This window comes from Symphalangus syndactylus, chromosome 1 (assembly GCF_028878055.3).
Source record: "Symphalangus syndactylus isolate Jambi chromosome 1, NHGRI_mSymSyn1-v2.1_pri, whole genome shotgun sequence".
Lineage (NCBI taxonomy): Eukaryota > Metazoa > Chordata > Mammalia > Primates > Hylobatidae > Symphalangus > Symphalangus syndactylus.
Window position 1 is genome coordinate 72,203,316 of NC_072423.2, and position 20,471 is coordinate 72,223,786.

Genomic DNA, 20,471 nt, shown 5'->3' on the forward strand with positions numbered 1-20,471 from the left:
TGTCTCAAAAAAAGGAAAAAAGCAAGACACATCACTGGATCTGCCGAGGCAGAATGACAGCCATAATCAATATTAAGCAAGTGTTAGATAAGCATATGGTGTGTTGTCATTTTTTATCAAAAGAAAAAACACCAAACAGCTATTTATATAAACATGATTTACATATCTACATAACTACATATATACAAATCTAGAAAGATTTACATCAGATTATTTTGAATGGTTCATCTAGAGAGGAGAACAGACAGAGAGTGACCCCTTTATTTTTATATCCTTCTGTCTTGTTAAAAGTGTTAAATGACATAGTAATTCTTAAAAAATCGACACATACACATAATCAAGTGATGGTGACACTAAATGAGCAGGCAGGATGCAGGCCATGAGAAAACTCATATGTCCTGCTAAGAAAATTTTATTTCATTCTTAATTGATAAAGCACCAGCAAAAGATGCAAAAAAATATTCTTGCATCTTATTAGCAGCGGTGGGGGAAATTGATTAGAAAGGTGGCAAGACTAGAAGTAGAAGATGTTAAAAAGGCTTTAAGTATCTGTCAATAATTGAGAATCTGCCATATGCCATGTACAGTGTCTAAGTCAACTACGTAAGCCTTAAAACCCCCTGGGGCCAGGCGCGGTGGCTCACGCCTGTAATTCCAGCACTTTGGGAGGCCAAGGCGGTCAGATCACAAGGTCAAGAGATCAAGACCACCCTGGCCAACGTGGTGAAACCCCGTCTCTACTAAAAATACAAAAATTAGCTGGGTGTGGTGGTGTGCACCTGTAGTCCCAGCTACTCGGGAGGCTGAGGCAGGAGAATCGCTTGAGCCTGGGAGGCAGAGGTTGCAGTCAGCCAAGATCACGCCAGTGCACTCCAGCCTGGCAACAGAGCAAGACTCCGTCTCAAAACAAACAAACAAACAAAAAACCCTATACTGGAACTTTGACAATCCCCATTTCACACATGAAGAAACTAAGGCTCACAGTTATTCACAAATTGCTCTGTTTGCACACTGGTCAATACAAAAACCTGGAATTCAAATTCAACCCTTGACCTGTGCACTTAACTGCCAAGTTCTATTACATTTAGAAAGTTGCAACAGCCTTGACAAGTGATAATGAGGACCTCAGCCAGTGCAAGTAGGACTGGGAATGGGGGAAGTGGCCAGATTCAGTACCTACTTAGGGGGTAAAATGGGCAGTGCCTGATGCCTGGCTGGAGGCAGAGGACAAGGGAGGCAGAGGATTTTAAGGTGGTGCCCACATTTCAGGCTTGAAATAAATTATCAAATTTTCCATAATGCTACTTTTCACCTTGATAATGGTAATGATATCTATCAACACTTTCAAAGACTTCATGGGAAGCTCATGAACAACCACAGGCTGCATCCTTCCAACTTTCTGTTGCATTATTACAGCTCCAATGTTCTTCCAGGAATCTTGCAATAAATCCTTTCATCATAAAAGTCTATTTACTGCAAGACAATGGAAGACTATAAGAGTTTACGAAGCTCCTTCCTTGCTTTTTCCTTGAGAAACTTTATGATTTTTACCTGAGTTAACAGTGGCACTTAATAAGAATGTTAGATTTTCTTCTGGCTTTCTCTTGTTTTAATCACAGAAAACAGAGAACTTAAAATATTATATACACTAATACACATACACACACTCACCACATACACACATTTGCCTCTTTTTCTATTCTTGCTCAAACTACACCTTAATATAGCTGTTTTTAATAGTGGAGTCAGAGTGGGGTTCATGATGTCTTTGGGCGTTCTAGAATCCTCTTGAATTTTATACAAAATTTTGGGTGCAAATGGATAAAAGCATTTCCCCAAGGATATTATTATTCCCTAAGGATACCCTAATTCCCTGAGGATAGTATCAATAGCTTTCATTAGATATTCAAAGAGGTCTAAGACACAAAAACAGATTAAGAGCCACATGGCTACCCTTCAAGGGGATTTGTCATTAATCAACCCACTGACTAAATAATACACATTTGGAAGACTTCAGTAAGCAGAACACAGCAGTTCACTGCAGTTGTTCATCATGGGGATACAGGCCAGGCAGCAAGGCATGCTTCAAATTCCGCTTTTTCAAAGTGACACCCTTTTTTTTTTTTTTTTTTTTTTGCCATCTATTTGTTTGGCTGATGGGGAAAATCATCACCTACATAATTAAACAGAACTTGCCACAAAGCTGCAGTTAAGATGGCAGTGAAGGATGGCTGATGGTGTATTTTTAAACTTTCATTTTAGAGACTACTTCCTTGTTATTTTGAACATTTTTCATAGATTAATTCTGAACTTAGAATCCTAAACTGCTGCCAAGATTATATAGCAAGAGGCATTCTACAAATAGAGAAACAGAACTCAGGGCTCAACAAAAATATGCTTTAATAAGTTAAGTGAATGCAGTTCTTATTGGCTTTTTGTGAATCCATTCTGCTAGAATTTCAATTGCAAAATCCTCATTTCCCCAGAAGCTACTGATAGCAAGAAATTTGGCTGCATAATAAACATTTTAATGTGCATCCTAACCACTGATTGAATTATGGTCTCAGAAACAAAAACAAAGCACATACTGGAGCAGGTAAAACACCACTCGGTCTAGGCAATCTTAGACCAGCAAAGATCATTTATGAACATAGAAAAAGAACCCACACCATTCATAATACAGGACTGCATAGAAAGAACTTTTTAAAATAACTTCTCAAATTGTTTGATAATTCACTGGCCATCACCGAATTGATTCCACAAATCCTCTGAGTCTAGTGTCTGAAACAATAAACTCACATATTTTTCCCCCAATGACTAAACTCTTCCCAGAGAAAATAGACAAGGCTACTTCTAATACATATTTCCTTTAATTAAACGAGAAGTCGTGTCTACCCCTGATTCCGAATGCCACCATTTTCTTCTTTGATTTCTCCTCCTTCTGAAGAGCTCTGAACTTGACATTCAGCTTCCAGCTGGAACTGCAAATAAGCAGCCTGTTACAGGGGCTTCATACCCCTACTAGGAACTAAAAAGCAGTCCTGATCTGACTGCCTGGTTCCAGACTTCAGATCTGCTCAACTATTTCCCAGCAGCCCTGGTACTTTCAATCACCATTTCAGAGACACAGATTCTAAATGTAGGAAAAGCATCTGAACCACATCAGGATGTATCTTCAATTCTGCCCCACAACTTAGACCTTTAGAAACTATGGGAAATGAACATGAATGGAAATTCTTTCTGCCCTTCAGAGCCCCAGCAAGTAATCATCTTAAATGACTTCATGTCACAAGGCCACACTCTATTTTTAAAATATAGTTCCTTCTTTGGTCTCGATATGCCTTGTGATTTAAACTCCAACCAAACATCTCAATATAATGCACACAGTATTCTTTCAAAAAATGCTTTTTTTGCCCCTGGGAGTACTGTTAAATACCAATGAAGTTACCTTAAAACTGGAGGCAACAAAATACATATAAAAGGCAAAAAAAAAAAAAAAAAGAATAGGTAGACAAGCAAACAGTTTAGGCAATTAAAAAGAGGATACAGACTCAGGTTATAATTTGGTTCCAAGCATATTAGAATGTATAAAATATTTCACTGCACTTTACAAAAGTACTAAAAAGCCAGACATGGTCATCATTTGGCTAATGATTAATATTTAAAGTACTAAGAAGCATCTATATTAAAACAGTGATAGTGTTCTCAGTGACTGCCAAGTAATTTGGAAGCATGTTCACAGCCCAAACACTTGGTATCTGACTAAACTCTTTTGGCTGGAAAGGTTCTGGGTATCTCAAAGTTTCACAAGGAGTTTTAACAAATAGGAATTTCCACAGAACAATCTTCCTGCACCTGCAGGGCTAAATACAAATTCAGACTATCAAAAACAAAATGCACATGTGCACATCTTTCAGATTCTATTTAATGTATAGGCATAGATAGAAAAATTCCATTTTTAAAATATAATTCAGGCATACGTGAAGAACTTAAATTTGGGGTAGGGTGAATTCCCTTTACTTAGATTTCAAGTAAGGAAGACAGAGAGAGAATAGGAATGTGTTCAAATAAGGCTGTCTTGTTTCTAGGACAATTAGGAGGTTAAACCAGGAAGGTGCCTCTGTTCCTCCAACAACCCCCAGCCCCTCCCAAAAATAAATGCAACCCTATTATCCTGCAGAAGGCTGGAATTTCCTTTTCAGGACATACAGTATTTCTTTCTGAAATCATACTAGATTATAATAATAGCTATGAAGAGGGGAAGGAGGTAGAGCAGGACAAGAAAGTAGGGGGAGGTGGGAACGCCACGATTGTGCCTTGTTTAGAGAGAAAGGGGATGAAATGAGGAACCACTTCTGTTTTCATCATGAATAAAGCTGGTGAGTCATCAGGCAGGAGAGAGGAGGCTGGGAACAACGTGACCCACTAAGGATTCTTCTCCAAGGACAGTGGGTTTCCCGCTGGGCACCCACTCTTAAATGCAGATCGGGAGACAGAGACAGGAACACCCACCGTGGGCAGGCCAGGCTGGAAGGATAGAGGACTGTGGTAGAACCGAGGCAAGTTCTGGCAAGCACAAGGTCTGCGGAGGCCAGGCTGGGCTAGTGTTCTGAATAAATGGGAGGTCGGCGGTCGGAGCACACAGGGCTACCAAGAGGGGCTGAGAAAAGGCAGTGGGAAAAGCAAGGGACGAGAGAGTGATTTTAAGAACCACTTGTATTTAAGAAAGTCATGCCGGGCGCGGTGGCTCACGCTTGTAATCCCAGCACTTTGGGAGGCCGAGGCGGGCGGATCACGAGGTCAGGAGATCGAGACCACAGTGAAACCCCGTCTCTACTAAAAATACAAAAAAATTAGCCGGGCGTGGTGGCGGGCGCCTGTAGTCCCAGCTACTCGGAGAGGCTGAGGCAGGAGAATGGCGTGAACCCGGGAGGCGGAGCTTGCAGTGAGCCGAGATTGCGCCACTGCACTCCAGCCTGGGCGACAGAGCGAGACTCCATCTCAAAAAAAAAAAAAAAAAAGAAAGTCATGTATATGCCAGACACTGTAGTATGCTGGACACTTGATATACACGATGTGGAATTCTTCAAGAAAATCCCTGAGAAGTAAGTGATATTATCTGCTGTTTTCAGTTAAATCAACTAAGAGTCAGGGAGGTGCCTCCACACAGTGAGGGGAAGCAGTGGAGGGCTTACTGAGGCAGTGCAGGTAAAAGCACCAGCAAACAATACGAACCTCTCCCGGGAACCAGAAGGCAGAGAGGAACTAAAACAAGAAGAAAGAAACCCAAGTCAGGCTTCCAGGAGATCATAATTTCACCGAGAGACAAAACACACCCACACATAACCACATAGAATGGCACAAAAAGCAGCCAGAGGTGTTAAGTACACAACTGATAAACAAAGAAACCACAATTCACAAAGATCCCTCCGGCAAGGCGTGCAGGCAAGGTGAAAGGTAGGGCCAGCCTGGACAGAGAAAAATCGCTTAAGGAACTGCTGTAAAAACGCATGTGGAAAAAAACCCAGGGTGCACCATAAATGAAGGCAGTAGTGCTGCAGAGTGAGAGTAGCAATAGAACAATTATGAGGCAAAGCTGGAGCAGATTAGACTGCCAAACATACACAGAGCAAAGAGGAGAGGGTGGAACAAGCTGGCTGAAGGGGAACCGAGCACAGAGTCCTTCACAGGGACACAGAGCCCCGGGAGCTGGTCCCACCGAGGGGGGCTGAAAGGTCTGGATGTTCTGAGGTCTGCCTGCCCTCCAGGTGAAGAGGCGTGAAGACCAGGAGAAAGACCCGGGAGGGGGCACAGGAGCTGTGTTGCGACTCAGTGGGATGGCAGTTAAGGAGTTGGATGAACTGACCCAAAGGTCAGGTTGCGGAGGCTGGAGGTGGGAAAGAAAGTTAGAAAAATCCAGAAAGAGAAAATGCAGTCTAAAATTTCAAGAAGCCAGTCTGGACTAAGGAGATGAGTTAGGGAGGAAAATGCAGAACCAAGGGACACTATTTTTTCATAAAGATGGAAGAAACTTGAGCATATTTGCATTCTACAAGGAAATGTTCTTTTCTTTTCTTTTTTCTTTTTCTATTTTTTTTTTTTTTAGATGGAGTTTCGCTCTTGTTGCCCAGGCTGGAGTGCAATGGCGCAATCTCAGCTCACCCCAACCTCCACTTCCCCGGTTCAAGTGATTCTCCTGCCTCAGCCTCCAGAGCAGCTGGGATTACAGGCATGCACCACTACACCCGGCTAATTTTGTATTTTTAGTAGAGATGGGGCTTCTCCATGTTGGTCAGGCTGGTCTCTAACTCCCGACCTCAGGTGATCCACCCACCTCGGCCTCCCAAAGTGCTGGGATTACAGGCATGAGCCACCTCGCCCGGCTCTAAAACGAAATGTTCAAAAGAGAAGAAACGTCAACTTAGAGGCAGGCCATGAGATAACTGATGGAGTAAGATCTCTAAAAAGGGAGGAATGGAAAGGATGCAGAGCACAGATGCAGGAGGCTGGAGAGAAGGGACACTTCTTCCAGGACCACAGGGGAAAGAGGCAGGAAGAGGTGTGCTGAGTGTTGGTCTGCAGGGGGCAGTGGAAGGTCTCACCACATGCAGTAAGGGACTGAAGGCTTCAGGTGGGAGGAAAGATGCCTGCCAGCATAGACCTGCTTTCCTAGGGAACAGAGAGAGCCCAGACTAACAACACAGAAGGACAGCCAGACAATGCCTACACGCTGAGGCTGTGCATCTGCAGGGCCACAGCTATCTGCAAGGCCTCATGGTTCCTATTCAGCAGTGCTTGGCACCTGGGGTAGAGAAGTTAGGCAGTGAATATGCATTAGTCAGGAGCTGGGATTGCGGTGGGCATGGATGGGGAGAGGACAGCAGGGAGGGAAGGGACTGAAGATCCTGGCAAGAGAATGGCTGACATGAAGGAACTGGGCTGAGCTGGCCAGGGAAAATGTGAAGCCAGGAGGGAGACAACCAAGGAACTACAAGTCTTAAAAGAAAAAATGGTGCTGTAACAATAAGGGATAGAAAAATCTGGAAAGACAGTGGACAAAATCAGATGGTGAGATTAAAGTTGACCACTGCAGAGGAGGTTCAACTGTGACTTATGCCAGTGTGGTCACGAAGGCAGATGGGTTGAACTGAAAAGGGGGCACTGGTTCCTGGCGTGGAGGCACCCAAGGTCTTAGGAGGTAGACGGACTGTCACATGGGCAAAGGAATGTCCCAGGGTGAGAACAGGACTGGGTGGGAGAGGGTAGAGGAGGGGAGGGAGCAGAGGGAGCTGAACAGTGTGAGCAGACACACATGCACACACACCCTATTGAGGCAGCAAGAGTGGAAATAGCAGTGATATGACTGCATAAATCACCAGAAAGGGAGGGTTGGGCATGCAAGTGGAAATAGGGTAAGAAAGGGGTGGTTGGGAGCTGGAGTAGGCTAGGCCTGCCTGCACCCTGAAGGAGGAGTGGACGTGGCACACAGGCACCTAGGAGGCAGAGTCCCCGGGGAAAGCAGGTGTGCACCTGGCCACAGGGAGGAGGGAACGACATGTTGAGCTCTTGGGAAAATTGCATAATTTGTTTTACCACAGGCAGGACTGCAAAGGCCACAGAAGAATAATTTGGGAGAGAGACAACCCATGAGAAGTCACTCAGACCAGGGTCAGAAACAGAACAGGAACAGCAATGGAAAGAGGATGACACCACTGATGGGCACCTAGGTCAATTCAATGTCTTTGCTATGGTGAATAGTGCTGCGATGAACATGCAACAACTCCATGTGCCTTTCTTTCTCTGCAGCCTTGCCAGTATCTGTTGTTTTTTGACTTTATAATAATAAGCATTCTGACTGGTGTGAAATGGTATCTCGTTGTGGTTTTAATTTGCATTTCTCTGATGATTAGTGATGTTGAGCATTTTTTATGTTTGTTGGCCATTTGTATGTCTTCTTTTGAGAAGTGTCTGTTCATGTCTTTTGCCCATTTTTTATTTTTTATTTTTTCTTCTTTTTTCTTCTCCTTTCTCCTGCTCCATCTCCTTCATTCTTTTTTTGCCCATTTTTAATGGGTTAATTGGTTTTTGCTTATTGAATCTAGTTCCTTATGGATTCTGGATACATTAGATCATCTGCATAGTTTGTGAATATTTTCTCCCATTCTGTAGGTTGTCTCTTTACTCTGTTGATGGTTTCTTTTGCTGTGCAGAAGCCCTTTAGTTTAATTAGGTCTCAGTTGTCAAATTTTGTTTTTGCTGTAATTGCTTCTGAGGATTTAGTCATAAATTCTTTCTCAAGACCAATGTTGAGAATGGTGTCTCCTAGGTTTTCTTTTAGAACTCTTACAGTTTGAGGTCTTACATTTAAATTATTAATTAATCTTGATTTAGTTTTTGTATATGGTGAAAGGTAGGGGGTCTAGTTTTAATCTTCTGTATATGGCTAGCCAGCTATCCCAGCACCATTTATTGAATAGGGAGTCCTTTCCCCATTGCTTTTTTTCTGTCAACTTTGTCAAAGATGGCTGTATGTGTGCAGCTTTATTTCTGGGCTCTTTATTCTGTTCCATTGTTCTATGTATCTGTTTTTGTACCAGTGCCATGCTGTTTTGGTTTCTGTAGCCTTGCAGTATAGTTTGAAGTCAGGTAATATGATGCCTCTGGCTTTGTTATTTTTGCTTAGGATTGCTTTCATTATTTGGGCTCTTTTTTAGTTCCTTGTGAATTTTAGAGTAAGTTTTTTTGGTTCTGTGAAAAATGACATTGGTAGCTTGACAGGAATAATGTTGAATCTGTAGATTGCTTTGGGCAGTATGGCCACTTTAATAATATTGATTCTTCCCACCCGTGAGCATGGAATGTTTTTCCATTTGTTTATGTCATCTGTGATTTCTTTTAGCCATGTTTTGTAGTTCTCTTTGAAAAGATCTTTCGCCTTCTTGGTTAAATGTATTCCTAGATATTTTTCTCTGTGTGTGCCTATTGCAATTGGGATTGTGTTCTTGATTTTCTCTCAGCTTGAACATTATTGGTGTATAGAAATGCTACTGACTTTTGTACACTGATTTTGTATCCTGAAACTTTACTGAATTCATTTATCAGTCCCAGGAGCCTTTTGTTAGAATCTTTAGGGTTTTCTAAGCACAGAATTAAGTTTTATTTTCAACATTTCAGTGTCAAAAGCTGAAGGGTTCCATCTCAGCTGGCTGACCTGAACAACATTATACTAATATTTACACAATGAAAATGACCATTAATAGTCAAAAGCACAATGTCAATATAAAACTGAGTTCAGTCTGATGCTCCTTCTTGGAAAGGTGGCATGAAACATCTGCCTTTTTGATTATATTGAAATCTATTTTTAATTATAGACAATGCTTATTTCATCTGAAAATATAAATTCAAGTTAGAGTAACACTGTGATCTTGAACACAAGCATCTTCTTTAGTTATTAGGGCAAATCAGACGTAATAATTGGTGAGCTTAATTCTCTCCTCATTCAGGGTTGAATGAGGTCTCATCTCACACATGGAATGCCTAATAAATTCATTACTTGTGGGCAATTAACATTCTACCTCAAATTGTTGCTGTGTTATTATGGGCATATCATATCCCAACTAGCTGGCAAGATCCTAAGACACCATGTCATACGTTCTTTAGTGTTTTGGCCAGTCTTACATGGCACTTTGCACACACAGAGTCTTAAACACGTGGGCAGCTTGAGTGTTAGATTATGACTGGAGAGAAAGGCAGTCCAACATGTCAAACATGTCTGTTTTCTCACACACTAATGCTTTGCTGTTACTTTCAGAGATGACAATATTAGAGTTCAAAAGCTTGAGAAAGTCCTTAGCCAAAGAATCATCAAAGGGTGCATCACCTGCTCACCACTCACCTCCCTCAAAGAGTCTCTCCAACTCTCTCCACCCTCCCAAGGGGGCCCACTCCTGTCTGTATGTCCCACAATGTTGTGCTCCTCCCACTTACTGCCTTCCAGCACTTCTTTTGTCATCTCTCTATAAAGTCAAGGGGGAAAGCTACATGACCCAGAGCCTATGATTACACCGTTCCCAATACCATCATGAGGATTTATTTCAGGAACAGAAATCCCACATTTGCCCTTTTGGTCTTTTTTTAGTTAACACCAGGTCATGAGGGAAAATCTGAGGAAGAAATTCTCAATCCTGCAGCTGTTCTTGCACTGGCTGATGGATCTTAGAGGAGAAGCTCTAGAATAATGTTAATACACTGATGGGCTGAGATGTGGGGCAACACAGGAGCTGGACAGGGAATCTAGCACTTGGCTGCCATCAGCCAAAACTTTCCTTGCTCTGAAAAGCAGTCCACACACTTCATCCTTAACACCCAAACATCTGATTTAATCCTGGCGGCGGGTGTGTGTGTGTGTGAGAGAGAGTGTGTGTAAGAGAGGACCCTTGCCCTGGGACCCTAATCTGAGGACACAGCACAGGTGTGACTCCTAAGCCACAGCAGCCATCAGGGCGCAAACCTCACCTGTTCTTTGGCTCAACCTCAAATCCTGGACCTTGACCCCGCTACCTCTGAGTGATAGTTCTCAGGCAGCTCCAGTTTCAGCCCACTCTGTTCTACGCTCCCAACCTGCAGTGGCCCCGTGGCAAGGGCAGGAAGGGGCAGCAGGGAAAGGGCAAGGTGACTGTGAGCTACACTGAACTGCCCTGGTCCCAGCCAACCACCTTCAGAGATCTTTACACTCAGAAGCGAGAAGAGTTTCCCTAGAAGTCACTCAACAGCGACTGATCATCTGAACACACTCAACACAGCAGGCACTGCCGGGATACATGAAGGAAAATCCCTTACCTTACTGAGTTTGCACCTTTTGATGGAAGAAACCCCCTAAGTCTTATCAGGTGAAAGCAACGTGGGGAAACATGGACCTGACTCCTAGACAGAAACGGCACAGTTCTGAAACCTTCTATGGTAGTCAGCCTCAAACCTGCACAAAGAATGCAGGAGGTTCTCATGCTACACATTTCCAGGCCCAGCCCCTGAGGGTCTGATTTAGTAGGTCTCAGGAAGACCCACGCTGTGCTCTCCAAAGCTCACAGAAGTAGATGGTGCAAAGGCTGGGTTAAGAACGCTGCTCTAGATGTTCTCATTTTCCATGGTATGACCTTCATACTGTTTGTTAGTGAAGCATACCACCTAGACAACAAAAGGACATGCATAATTTCTTGAACACGAGGGGTCTGCATTTGGTTTCCCTTTCTTTTCCTCTTTGCTATACTTCTTCTTCCCTGTCCCACTGCCATATCCAGGATTACAAATGCTGGCCCTTTCACACGCTAACAAATACTAGATGTAACTCAACAGATGTCATGAAAAGTAAACCAAATAAAAAGTTGTAGTTTCCTGCTGTAAAGAAATGGGCTGGGCATGGCGGCTTACGCCTGTAATCCCCAGCACTTTGGGAGGCCGAGGCAGGCAGATCATGAGGTCAGGAGATGGAGACCTCCCTGGCCAACACAGTGAAACCCTGTCTCTACCAAAAATACAAAAATTAGCTGGGCATGGTGGCACTAATCCCAGCGTCTCAGGAGGCTGAGGCAGGAGAATCGCTTGAACCAGGGAGTTGGAGGTTGCCGCGAGCCAAGATCACGCCACTGCACTCCAGCCTGGTGATAGAGCCAGACTCCATCTCACAAAAAAAAAAAAAAAAAAAAAAAAAAAGTAAAGTGATAAGGCAAATCTGATGCATATAAATTTCCCCAAAACATCTAAAACTCAGACCAAGAAAACAAAAAGACTATCAGAAGATTTGGTGTCTTGGGTAAATGCCCTGTAAGACCCTGGTGCTAGCAGATGGTCAAGGAAGTCTACACCGGCTGCTCTGTTCACCTTTCTCTTCATGTATGCCAGGATTCAGGGGTTTCAACGTCTTCTCTAACATCTTGCTTGACTCACCACTCTTAGAAACACATCCAAACAGATCCCTCTAACTGCAGGTAATACTGGCTAATAGAAGTAAAACCTAACACTTTATTGAGCATTTATAGTATGCACATTGCATCCTATATCCTTTATGGGTACAACTGATTTAGTCCCACCCAAGGAGAAAGGTAGGGAACATTTCCTACCTCATGGATGAGAAAACTGAATTGAATGACTTGCCCAAGGTCACAGAGCTGGCAGGTGGCGGCGCCGGGCTCCAGCCCACTCTGAAACACTAAAGCTCTGATTAGGTTTGTGGGGTCATTTTCCAGCAGAGCCTACAAATAATTCAAATAAGTTGATGGGCTATCTAGGAAAGTCATTTCATTTTAACTAAACCTCTTAAGTGTTGCTTCCTTGCAAAAATATAAGTCCTTCAGTGGCTGACCTTGGAAAACAGCTCAACAGGTGCTGCAACCGCCTTCTGTTCTTTCAAGTACCACTCCCAAGACCATGCTCCCTGCGCAGCCGCTGAAGGGACTGGAAGAGAAAACACAATGACTTTTCTCAAAACGATTAGTGACAGGGAAATAATAAAACTTACTTGACAATAAACTCAAGAAGCAGGCTAATTAGTTAAATTGGTAGTTGAAAGACCCAGCAACTAAGAAGAGCCTTCTCTCTCAATTCATATGAACGTTCAGTAAAATCACCTAACCACTCCATATTCAGCTCTTCCTGTTTCGGACCAGGCTAATGAATATGTCCCACCCTCAAGAAAATGCCTAGTGCATTCTCAAATTAGGTACCATCTTGCTCCTCTCTAAGAGGGTGAACAGGCACAGGCTTTCTGGAAAGTGATTTTGTTAATTTTACAGTGAATAGTCTAAAGTTTTTTATAATCTCCTTCCACTTTCATACTTCTTTTTGCTGTGAATGTCAATTGGCACAACCTGTGGAAAGGTAATGTGACAGTATTTGTCAAAGCTTAAAAATCGTTCCTGGCCTGGTGCAGTGACTCATGCCTGTAATCCCAGCACTTTGGGAGGCCAAGGCAGGTGGATCACCTGAGGTCAAGAGTTTGAGACCAGCCTGGCCAACATGGTGAAACCCCAACTCTACAAAAAATACAAAAATTAGCCAGGCATCGTGGCAGGTGCCTATAATCCCAGCTACTCGGGAGGCTGAGGCAGGAGAATTGCTTGAACCCAGGAGGTGGAGGTTGCAGTGAGCCGAGATCACACTACTGCACTCCAGCCTGGGCCACAAGAGCGAAACCTCATCTTGGGGGAAAAAAAAAAATTGTTCCTAAAAGTTGAACCAGCAATTCTCCTAGGAATTTGTCTTAATGCAATCACAGTAGATGCGCCCAAGGGGCAAAACACAAGAGTTTTTTTCCTAGAATCCAACATCAAATTAAACACTGGAAACAAAGTAAAGGTCCACAAAGGAGGAGGTAATTAAACGCGTTACATGGACATGTCCTTTCAAAACCAGCCAGTAAATTGCTTTGTAGACAACTGTCTAAAGGCAGAGAAGGACTATGTAATGATATACTACTAAGTAGGAAAAAGAAGCAGTTAAGGAAACAAATTGATCATTTTCAGTAAATGTGGAATAGATTAAATAAGACTAAACTTACATAAATCAAAAACATTTAAATGAAATCATCATAAGTGCCAGAATTATAAATAATTCCTTCCCAATTTTCTTTATGCTTTCTTTTTCTGCTTTCCAAATTTTCTAGATGAATAGCTTATCTTTGTAATTCAACAAAATTATCATTTTTGAACAACAAAAGCTGGCAAAAAGGATTAATAGTTATCTCAGGTTTACATTCTACTCCCCAGTAACTTCTTCTCTAGGATTACATACTAAAAAAGTAGTTAAGCACTGATAAAAGTTGATGGTAAAAATGTACATCACAAACTAACAGCAAAATGCAAAGTAGTATTAATATGGGAAGGAGGTTAAAGAAACTATTGTACATACATACATATATGCTTCTGAGGTTATCAAAAACTATATTTTTATGTTTTATGTATTTAATATATTTTGAGAATTATCTGGGTTAAGTAAAAAACTAAGTAAAGACACAAAACAGTGTCTATTTAGATCACATCTGCTGTTTTGTGTCCTTATTTATGCTAAGTGAAATAAGTTAGGCACAGAAAGATAAATACTGCGTGATCTTATAGACATGCAATAAAAAAAAGTCAAACTCATTGAAGAAGTGCTTAGAAAGGTCGTTACCAGAGGCTGGATGAGAAAGGAATTGGGAATGGGGAGATGTTGCCCAAAGGATACCATGTTCCAGTTAGACAGCAGGTATAAGCTTTAGAGATACGTTCTACAGCATGCTGACTACAGTGAATAATGTTATAAACTTCAAAACTGCTAAAAAGAATAGATTTTAAATATTCTCATGACAAAAAACATAAGTATGTGAGGTGACGGATATGTTAATTCACTTGATGTAATCATTCCACAAGCATATATCAAAAATTACATTTTACCCTATAAATATATACAATTATTTGTCATTTAAAAATAAAATAACAACATACATACATATATATTATACAAATTATTCCATATATTAAGACATTCATTTATTCACATATTTATACAGCACCTTTTACGTGCTAAGCAACAGGCATATCTGTGTCCACACAACCAAACACATTCGCATAGAAAAGCAACTGGAAAGAAACAGCAGAATATTAACAGTGGCTACATGTGGATGGCAAGATTGACGTAAATATTCTTTCTTTATTTAACACAATCTATATTTAAAAAATTATCTACAAGTATTACTACTTAGCTATACACACACACATCCTTGGAGAATACTCATCAGAAAACGCTGAGTCCTAATTTTAGTATCTATCTTTGCTGTGAATGTTCCAGAAGAAGATGCAGATGGTAAAAGGTCAGTGCTGCATCAGCACCAGAGATGACAGGAGGTAAGATGCACCTCTCACTAGAACATTTGAAACCTCTTGAGACAATACAACAATCTGACTGAATAACAAACACAAAATCTATCAATGGGGCAGGAATAATTCATGTAAACTTTTTGTCACTAAAAAATTTCTGGCCAGGTGCGGTGGCTCACGCCTGTAATCCCAGCACTTTGGGAAGCCGAGGTGGGTGGATCACCTGAGATCAGGAGTTCGAGACCAGCCTGGTCAACATGGTGAAACCCCATCTCTACTAAAAATACAAAATTAGCCAGGTGTAATGGTGCATGCCTATAATCCCAGCTACTTGGGAGGCTGAGGCAGGAGAATTGCTTGAACCTGGGAGGCAGAGGTTGCAGTGAGTGAAGTGTGTGCCATTGCACTCCACCCTGGGCGACAGAGTGAAACTCCATCTCGGAAGAAAATAAAATAATCATAATAATAATGATTTCTGACCCCTGTTAATGTGACAAGTGTGCATGAAAATGTTACGTGGAAATTTTATCCATTTCCACTAAAGTGAGTAAAATCTGCTGTCTAGTAGATGAAAAATAAATCATATATAATTTATTTCTTTTGCTACCCATATATGTTATTGACAACAAAGGGAAGTAATTTAAACATAGCTAATAAAGAAAAACATCATATCAATTTATAGCTAAAAATTAGACTCAAAAGAGCATGGACATTAATATTCACTATCTGTCACAACACTAACTCGTTATTGCTAGATACACTTACCAATGTATGAGACATTTTTAAAGCATTTTAATCATCAAATAAGACACCAGAATTGTCATCGATGGATTTTCTTGTATTGTTTGGAAATATTGAGACATCATGCTGTGATTTCCATCAAGGAGCTCACAGTCCATTGGCCCATTAGAATGCCTAAAGGTTTGCACTGTTTCTGCCACGAGATGTTTTATTTTGCCAGAGAGAGAAAGCAATCTGACAAACCCTGAAGATGCTCCAGGAAGACTATTCAACACCCTAATTTCCACACAAGAATTTTGCTGCATTACAGTTATGTGCTTTACAAAAAACATTACAGCAGTGTTGGCTCTAAAGCAAATACAGACATCTCATTTTCTACAACAGCTGTGTTCTTTAAAAGATGGCATGTAATTTCTCAATTTAATCATATTTCCAATTGTCATGCATTATCACTTCACCAAAAGTAAACTCTATCTAAGGCCTCCTTTTATGATCACATATGTACCAGAGAACCTTTTAAAATTGATCAAAAATGAGAATACATAATATCAAGCAATAAAAACTTTCATTGAATTGCATATTTTGGTGAAGCAAGAGGATTACTCAGTAACGTCGTGCCTGCAAGTGAGATGAGGGAATACCAAGTTTGCTTGCACCTCAGAGCCTGTAGACGGGTCCTCCCTGGTCACTGAATTATAAAGGGATTCTCTCACCTCTGTTTCTCACCATGTTGTTTCATTTTTCACAGAAAGTACTTTAGCTGAAATTAACCATATTCTACTTGGAAGTAGAATATAAGCTTCTAAAAAGGAGGGGAAACCATCTTGGTATTTTCATCATTGTTTCTCTGGAGCTACAATCATGCCTCGCCATAAATATTTGTTTAATGGCCCGGGAGCGGTGGCTCACACCTGTAATCCCAGCACTTTGGGAGGCCAAGGCGGTTGAATCACCTGAGGTCAGGAGTTCGAGACCAGCCTGGCCAACACGGTGAAACCCTGTCTCTACTAAAAATACCAAAAATTAGCCGGGTATAGTGACGGGAGCCTGTAATCCCAGCTACTCAGGAGGCTGAGACAGGAGAATCACTTGAACCCAGGAGGCAGAGATTGCAATGAGCCGAGATTGCGCCATTGCACTCCAGCCTGGGCAATAAGAGCAAAACTCTGTCTCAAAAAAAAAAAAAAAATGTTTAATGAATTAAAGGAAAGGAAGACAGGCAGAATAGCACTCTGGGCCTTAAATATGAATTCAAATGTGTCTATTTTGACCAATTCATTTCTCAGTTTCCTGGAGAGAAGGAACCAATTATGAGACAACACTGCTTCAGTCACTAAATTTATTTTTTCTGCTGTTTTCTCAGACATACTACAGATATGGCACTCATTTTATGGAATATTAGATATTCCATAAACCAACTTCATAAACCCTAAATTCCATTTCTTCTCACTATATTCATTGGCTATAGCAAAATGTTCCAATTATTAACCTTCTGCCAAATATTAGATAATAAACAAAATATATTTGATTAAATATTACCTGTCACTTAATATATACATATGTATACCAGGTACTGATTGGGGTATGTATATGTGTATATGTGTGTGTGTGTGTGAGCACATATGTGTGAATGTATACATATTCACTTGTTATTTACAACATTGAATATTAGATTAATAGCCCTATTTTATTGTTCTGAAAAGCTGAAGCTCATGGAGATCACACAGTTCACACATTATAAACTCTATGTAAACAAAATCCCTAGCTCGGGCACCCCCACTATACACTGCTGACTCACTCTAGCACACACAGTCAAAATGGAACAGAAATTCCTACTTAATTAGTAACTTTTAAGTTTAAAAGCACCATAAAATTAAGTTTGCAGGAAAATGAATAAGGTCACTCATGGATGGTGGCTTTGTAAATTTGATTAAAACTTTTGAAAGTTGCCGGGTGCGGTGGCTCACGCCTGTAATCCCAGCACTTTGGGAGGCTGAGGCGGGCAGATCACGAGGTCAGGAGATCGAGACCATCCTAACACGGTGAAACCCCATCTCTACTAAAAATACAAAAAATTAGCCAAGAGTGGTGGTGGATGCCTGCAGTCCCAGCTACTCAGGAGGCTGAGGCAGGAGAATGGCGTGAACCCGGGAAGCAGAGCGTACAGTGAGCCAAGATTGCACCACTACACTCCAGCTTAGGTGATGGAGCGAGACTCTGCCTCAACAAACAAACAAAAAAAAACTTTTGAAAGTCATGTTGACAATACATATTCATAGCCAAAAATTAAGATGTTACAATTCACTGATCTATTCATCCCAACTTTAATATTTTATTCTAAAAATGCAAAAGGAATAAATTCAGCCTTTACAACAGTACAAAGTTGGAAAAATATCTAAATATCCAATAATAGAAGTCAAATGATCATTATGATCACACATTACTTTTTAAATATGAATTAAGCGCAGTTTATATGAACATTGTCTTTAGAACTTCACATGTTTATATACAAATAAAAATCATAAGAATAAACGAAGACCATGTGTTAAGGCAACGAGATTCGTGAAGCAAGACAAAGGCTGACAGATTTGGCCACAAGAACATCCAGTTCTAGGAAACTGCACAGTACTTATCAGTAATTTTATGGACCCAAAATGCAAATGGCAGGGGGTAAAGAATGAATCAACTGTCATTCTTAAGGATACAACCAGGTATATCTTAAGAGTGGCCCTTTCCCAATTCCATTAGCCATAAACACAACCCTTCATGGTGATATTTCCATTTCATTTCAAAAGTTATGCTGCATGTGACTCCATCAGGAAATGCCTTAGAATATGTGAGAAACAACTGTCAGTGGCAACCAACAACACCGTTATAAATAGCACCTTCTTTTGTGGTACCAACTGGAAATGATACGGTGTTCCTAATTTGAACAACTGATCACTGCTGAACAATACCCCGCTTAGGCCACAGCTGCAGACTCATATTTTAGTCCCTCTGCCAGGTCACTGTGAGGGGACCCTTTCCATGCTCTCCCTACATTTTTCACGTGCGCAGTCAGGCTGCTTTTCATTTCAGTACTACCGAATTTAAATTCATGTAGTGCTCGTCTCCCCAGGCAAAGCAGGTACTAAGAGAATCCAACTTCTCCCTCACACTGCATTTACTCCAGTCGGGGAGATAGGCATGTAGACAGATAAACATCACCCATAACCTGACATATGGTGGGACTCAGTGTTTTGACGAATAAATAAGCAGACACAAGAGCTAATATGCACAGTTAAGAAACCCAAACAATGTGTCTGGAATCAAAATGAAGGAGGATTTACTCTGAACACAGAAAGCTTCCCGGAGGACAATTCTCTTTGAGACGAAGAGAAATTTGTGAAGCAATCCAGGGAGAAGCAGCATGGGCAAAGCCAGGAGAGTGGAAAGACAGAGCTGCCTCTGCAAATGCCAGAGTCTTGGAAGTGTTCAGCACAAAATTTGCAAGGATCCACTCAGCAGAAGGCTGCACTGCAGGGGCTGGAGGGGCAAACGTAAGACCATGCAGGTTCCTCAAAGTTGGCCTAGCAGGTTTGGTCTTTATTCTTGCGGTTTAGAGAACCACTTGGAGACTTTCGAGTGGTAGATGATATCAGCAGAACTTCCTCTATGAATCAGCACTAGGTAAGGATGAAAAGGATGGAGAGACAGGCAGTGGAGACTCAGAATGACAACACAATAGTCCAAAAAAGTGACAGTGTGGGTGTGACCTAAACAAAGAGAGGCATGCAGTGCCCTCTGTGGTTACAGAGCCCGGGGGGCGTGAGGGGAACGGTGAAATGAATGTCGAAGGGCACTAAGTCTCTATTACACCGGAGCAGTGGTTTGGGGTTGGTTTTGTTTTTTGTTTGTTTTTGTTTGGTTTTCAGTTCTATTGCACATCATGGTAAATGTGGTAAATAGAGTATCGTACATTTCAAAACTGCTAAGAAAGTAAATTTCAAATGTTCTCTCTGCAAAAACATGTTAAGTATTTGAGGTGATGGCTAGTTAACTAGTTTTATTTAATTATTCCACATTGTATTTATAAATTATAGTATCACTTTGTACACACTAAATAATACAACTTATAAGTTGTCAATTTAGAATAAAAAAAGAAAGGTGAAAGGAACTTGAGAGAAAATGCAGAAATACGATCAACAGGCACAGGGTGGGGCGGCAAAGGGAGAAGGCAAAATAGTCCCGAAGCTGCCGGGCACCAGGAAGGGCCGAGCAGGTGAAGGGACCAGCGCAGAACGCAGAGGAAACTGGGAGTTATTTTCCGAGATGTTAAACTTTTGGTATCTGGAATAATCTACGATAAGTGTACATAATAATCTGTAAAAAACACACATTCTACAAAAGGCAATGCAAAGCTTTTCAAACAGAGGCAGCCATGGGAATGACACCGAGGAAGAAGAGCCGAGGTCAGGGGAGGCGCTTCCTCGGACGTGAGTGAGCTCGGGGAGGCGCACGAGGGAGGCAGCGTTGGAAGGAGGCGACAGAGACCTAGGGGCTCCGGGAAAAGGGTTTTCCAGGGGCAGGGAGATCAGCAGCATTAAAGGCTCTGCTCGCCCAAGTAAGATGCAGATGGGAGAAACTGCTGGATCTGACAGCCAGGGTGTCACTGGGACCGCAGAGGCAGAGATTTCGGCAGAGTGATGAGATCAAAAGTCGGACTGCAGAAGTCAAAGCGTGAAAGGAACAACTGGAGAAGTTTGCAAATGAACTGGGAGGCAGGTGACATAAGCGCTTGACGGGGAAAAAGAGAAAAGAAGTCTTCGTTGACTGTTGTTGTTAAGCATATCAGGAGACAGGACGTCTCAGTTCTTCCGTTGAGGGAAATGCACCCAGAGG

The 20,471-nt window shown here is 41.6% G+C and overlaps 1 protein-coding gene across 18 annotated transcripts in view; it reads right to left on the reverse strand.

Annotated features, from left to right (window-relative positions):
• The window catches only part of L3MBTL4 (L3MBTL histone methyl-lysine binding protein 4), a 474,605-nt gene that overhangs the window by 306,631 nt on the left and 147,503 nt on the right, over positions 1 to 20,471 (reverse strand). For 16 of the 18 annotated variants that reach the window (XM_063620329.1, XM_055237865.2, XM_055237861.2 and 13 more), the window contains 2 exons: positions 12,359 to 12,450; positions 12,117 to 12,248 (listed from right to left, as the gene is read on the reverse strand). In XM_063620329.1, the coding sequence (XP_063476399.1) occupies positions 12,117 to 12,248; positions 12,359 to 12,450 (224 nt within the window). The remainder of the gene's footprint in view (positions 1 to 12,116; positions 12,249 to 12,358; positions 12,451 to 20,471) is intronic. The other 2 variants (XM_055237878.2, XM_055237909.2) reach the window with 1 other exon arrangement.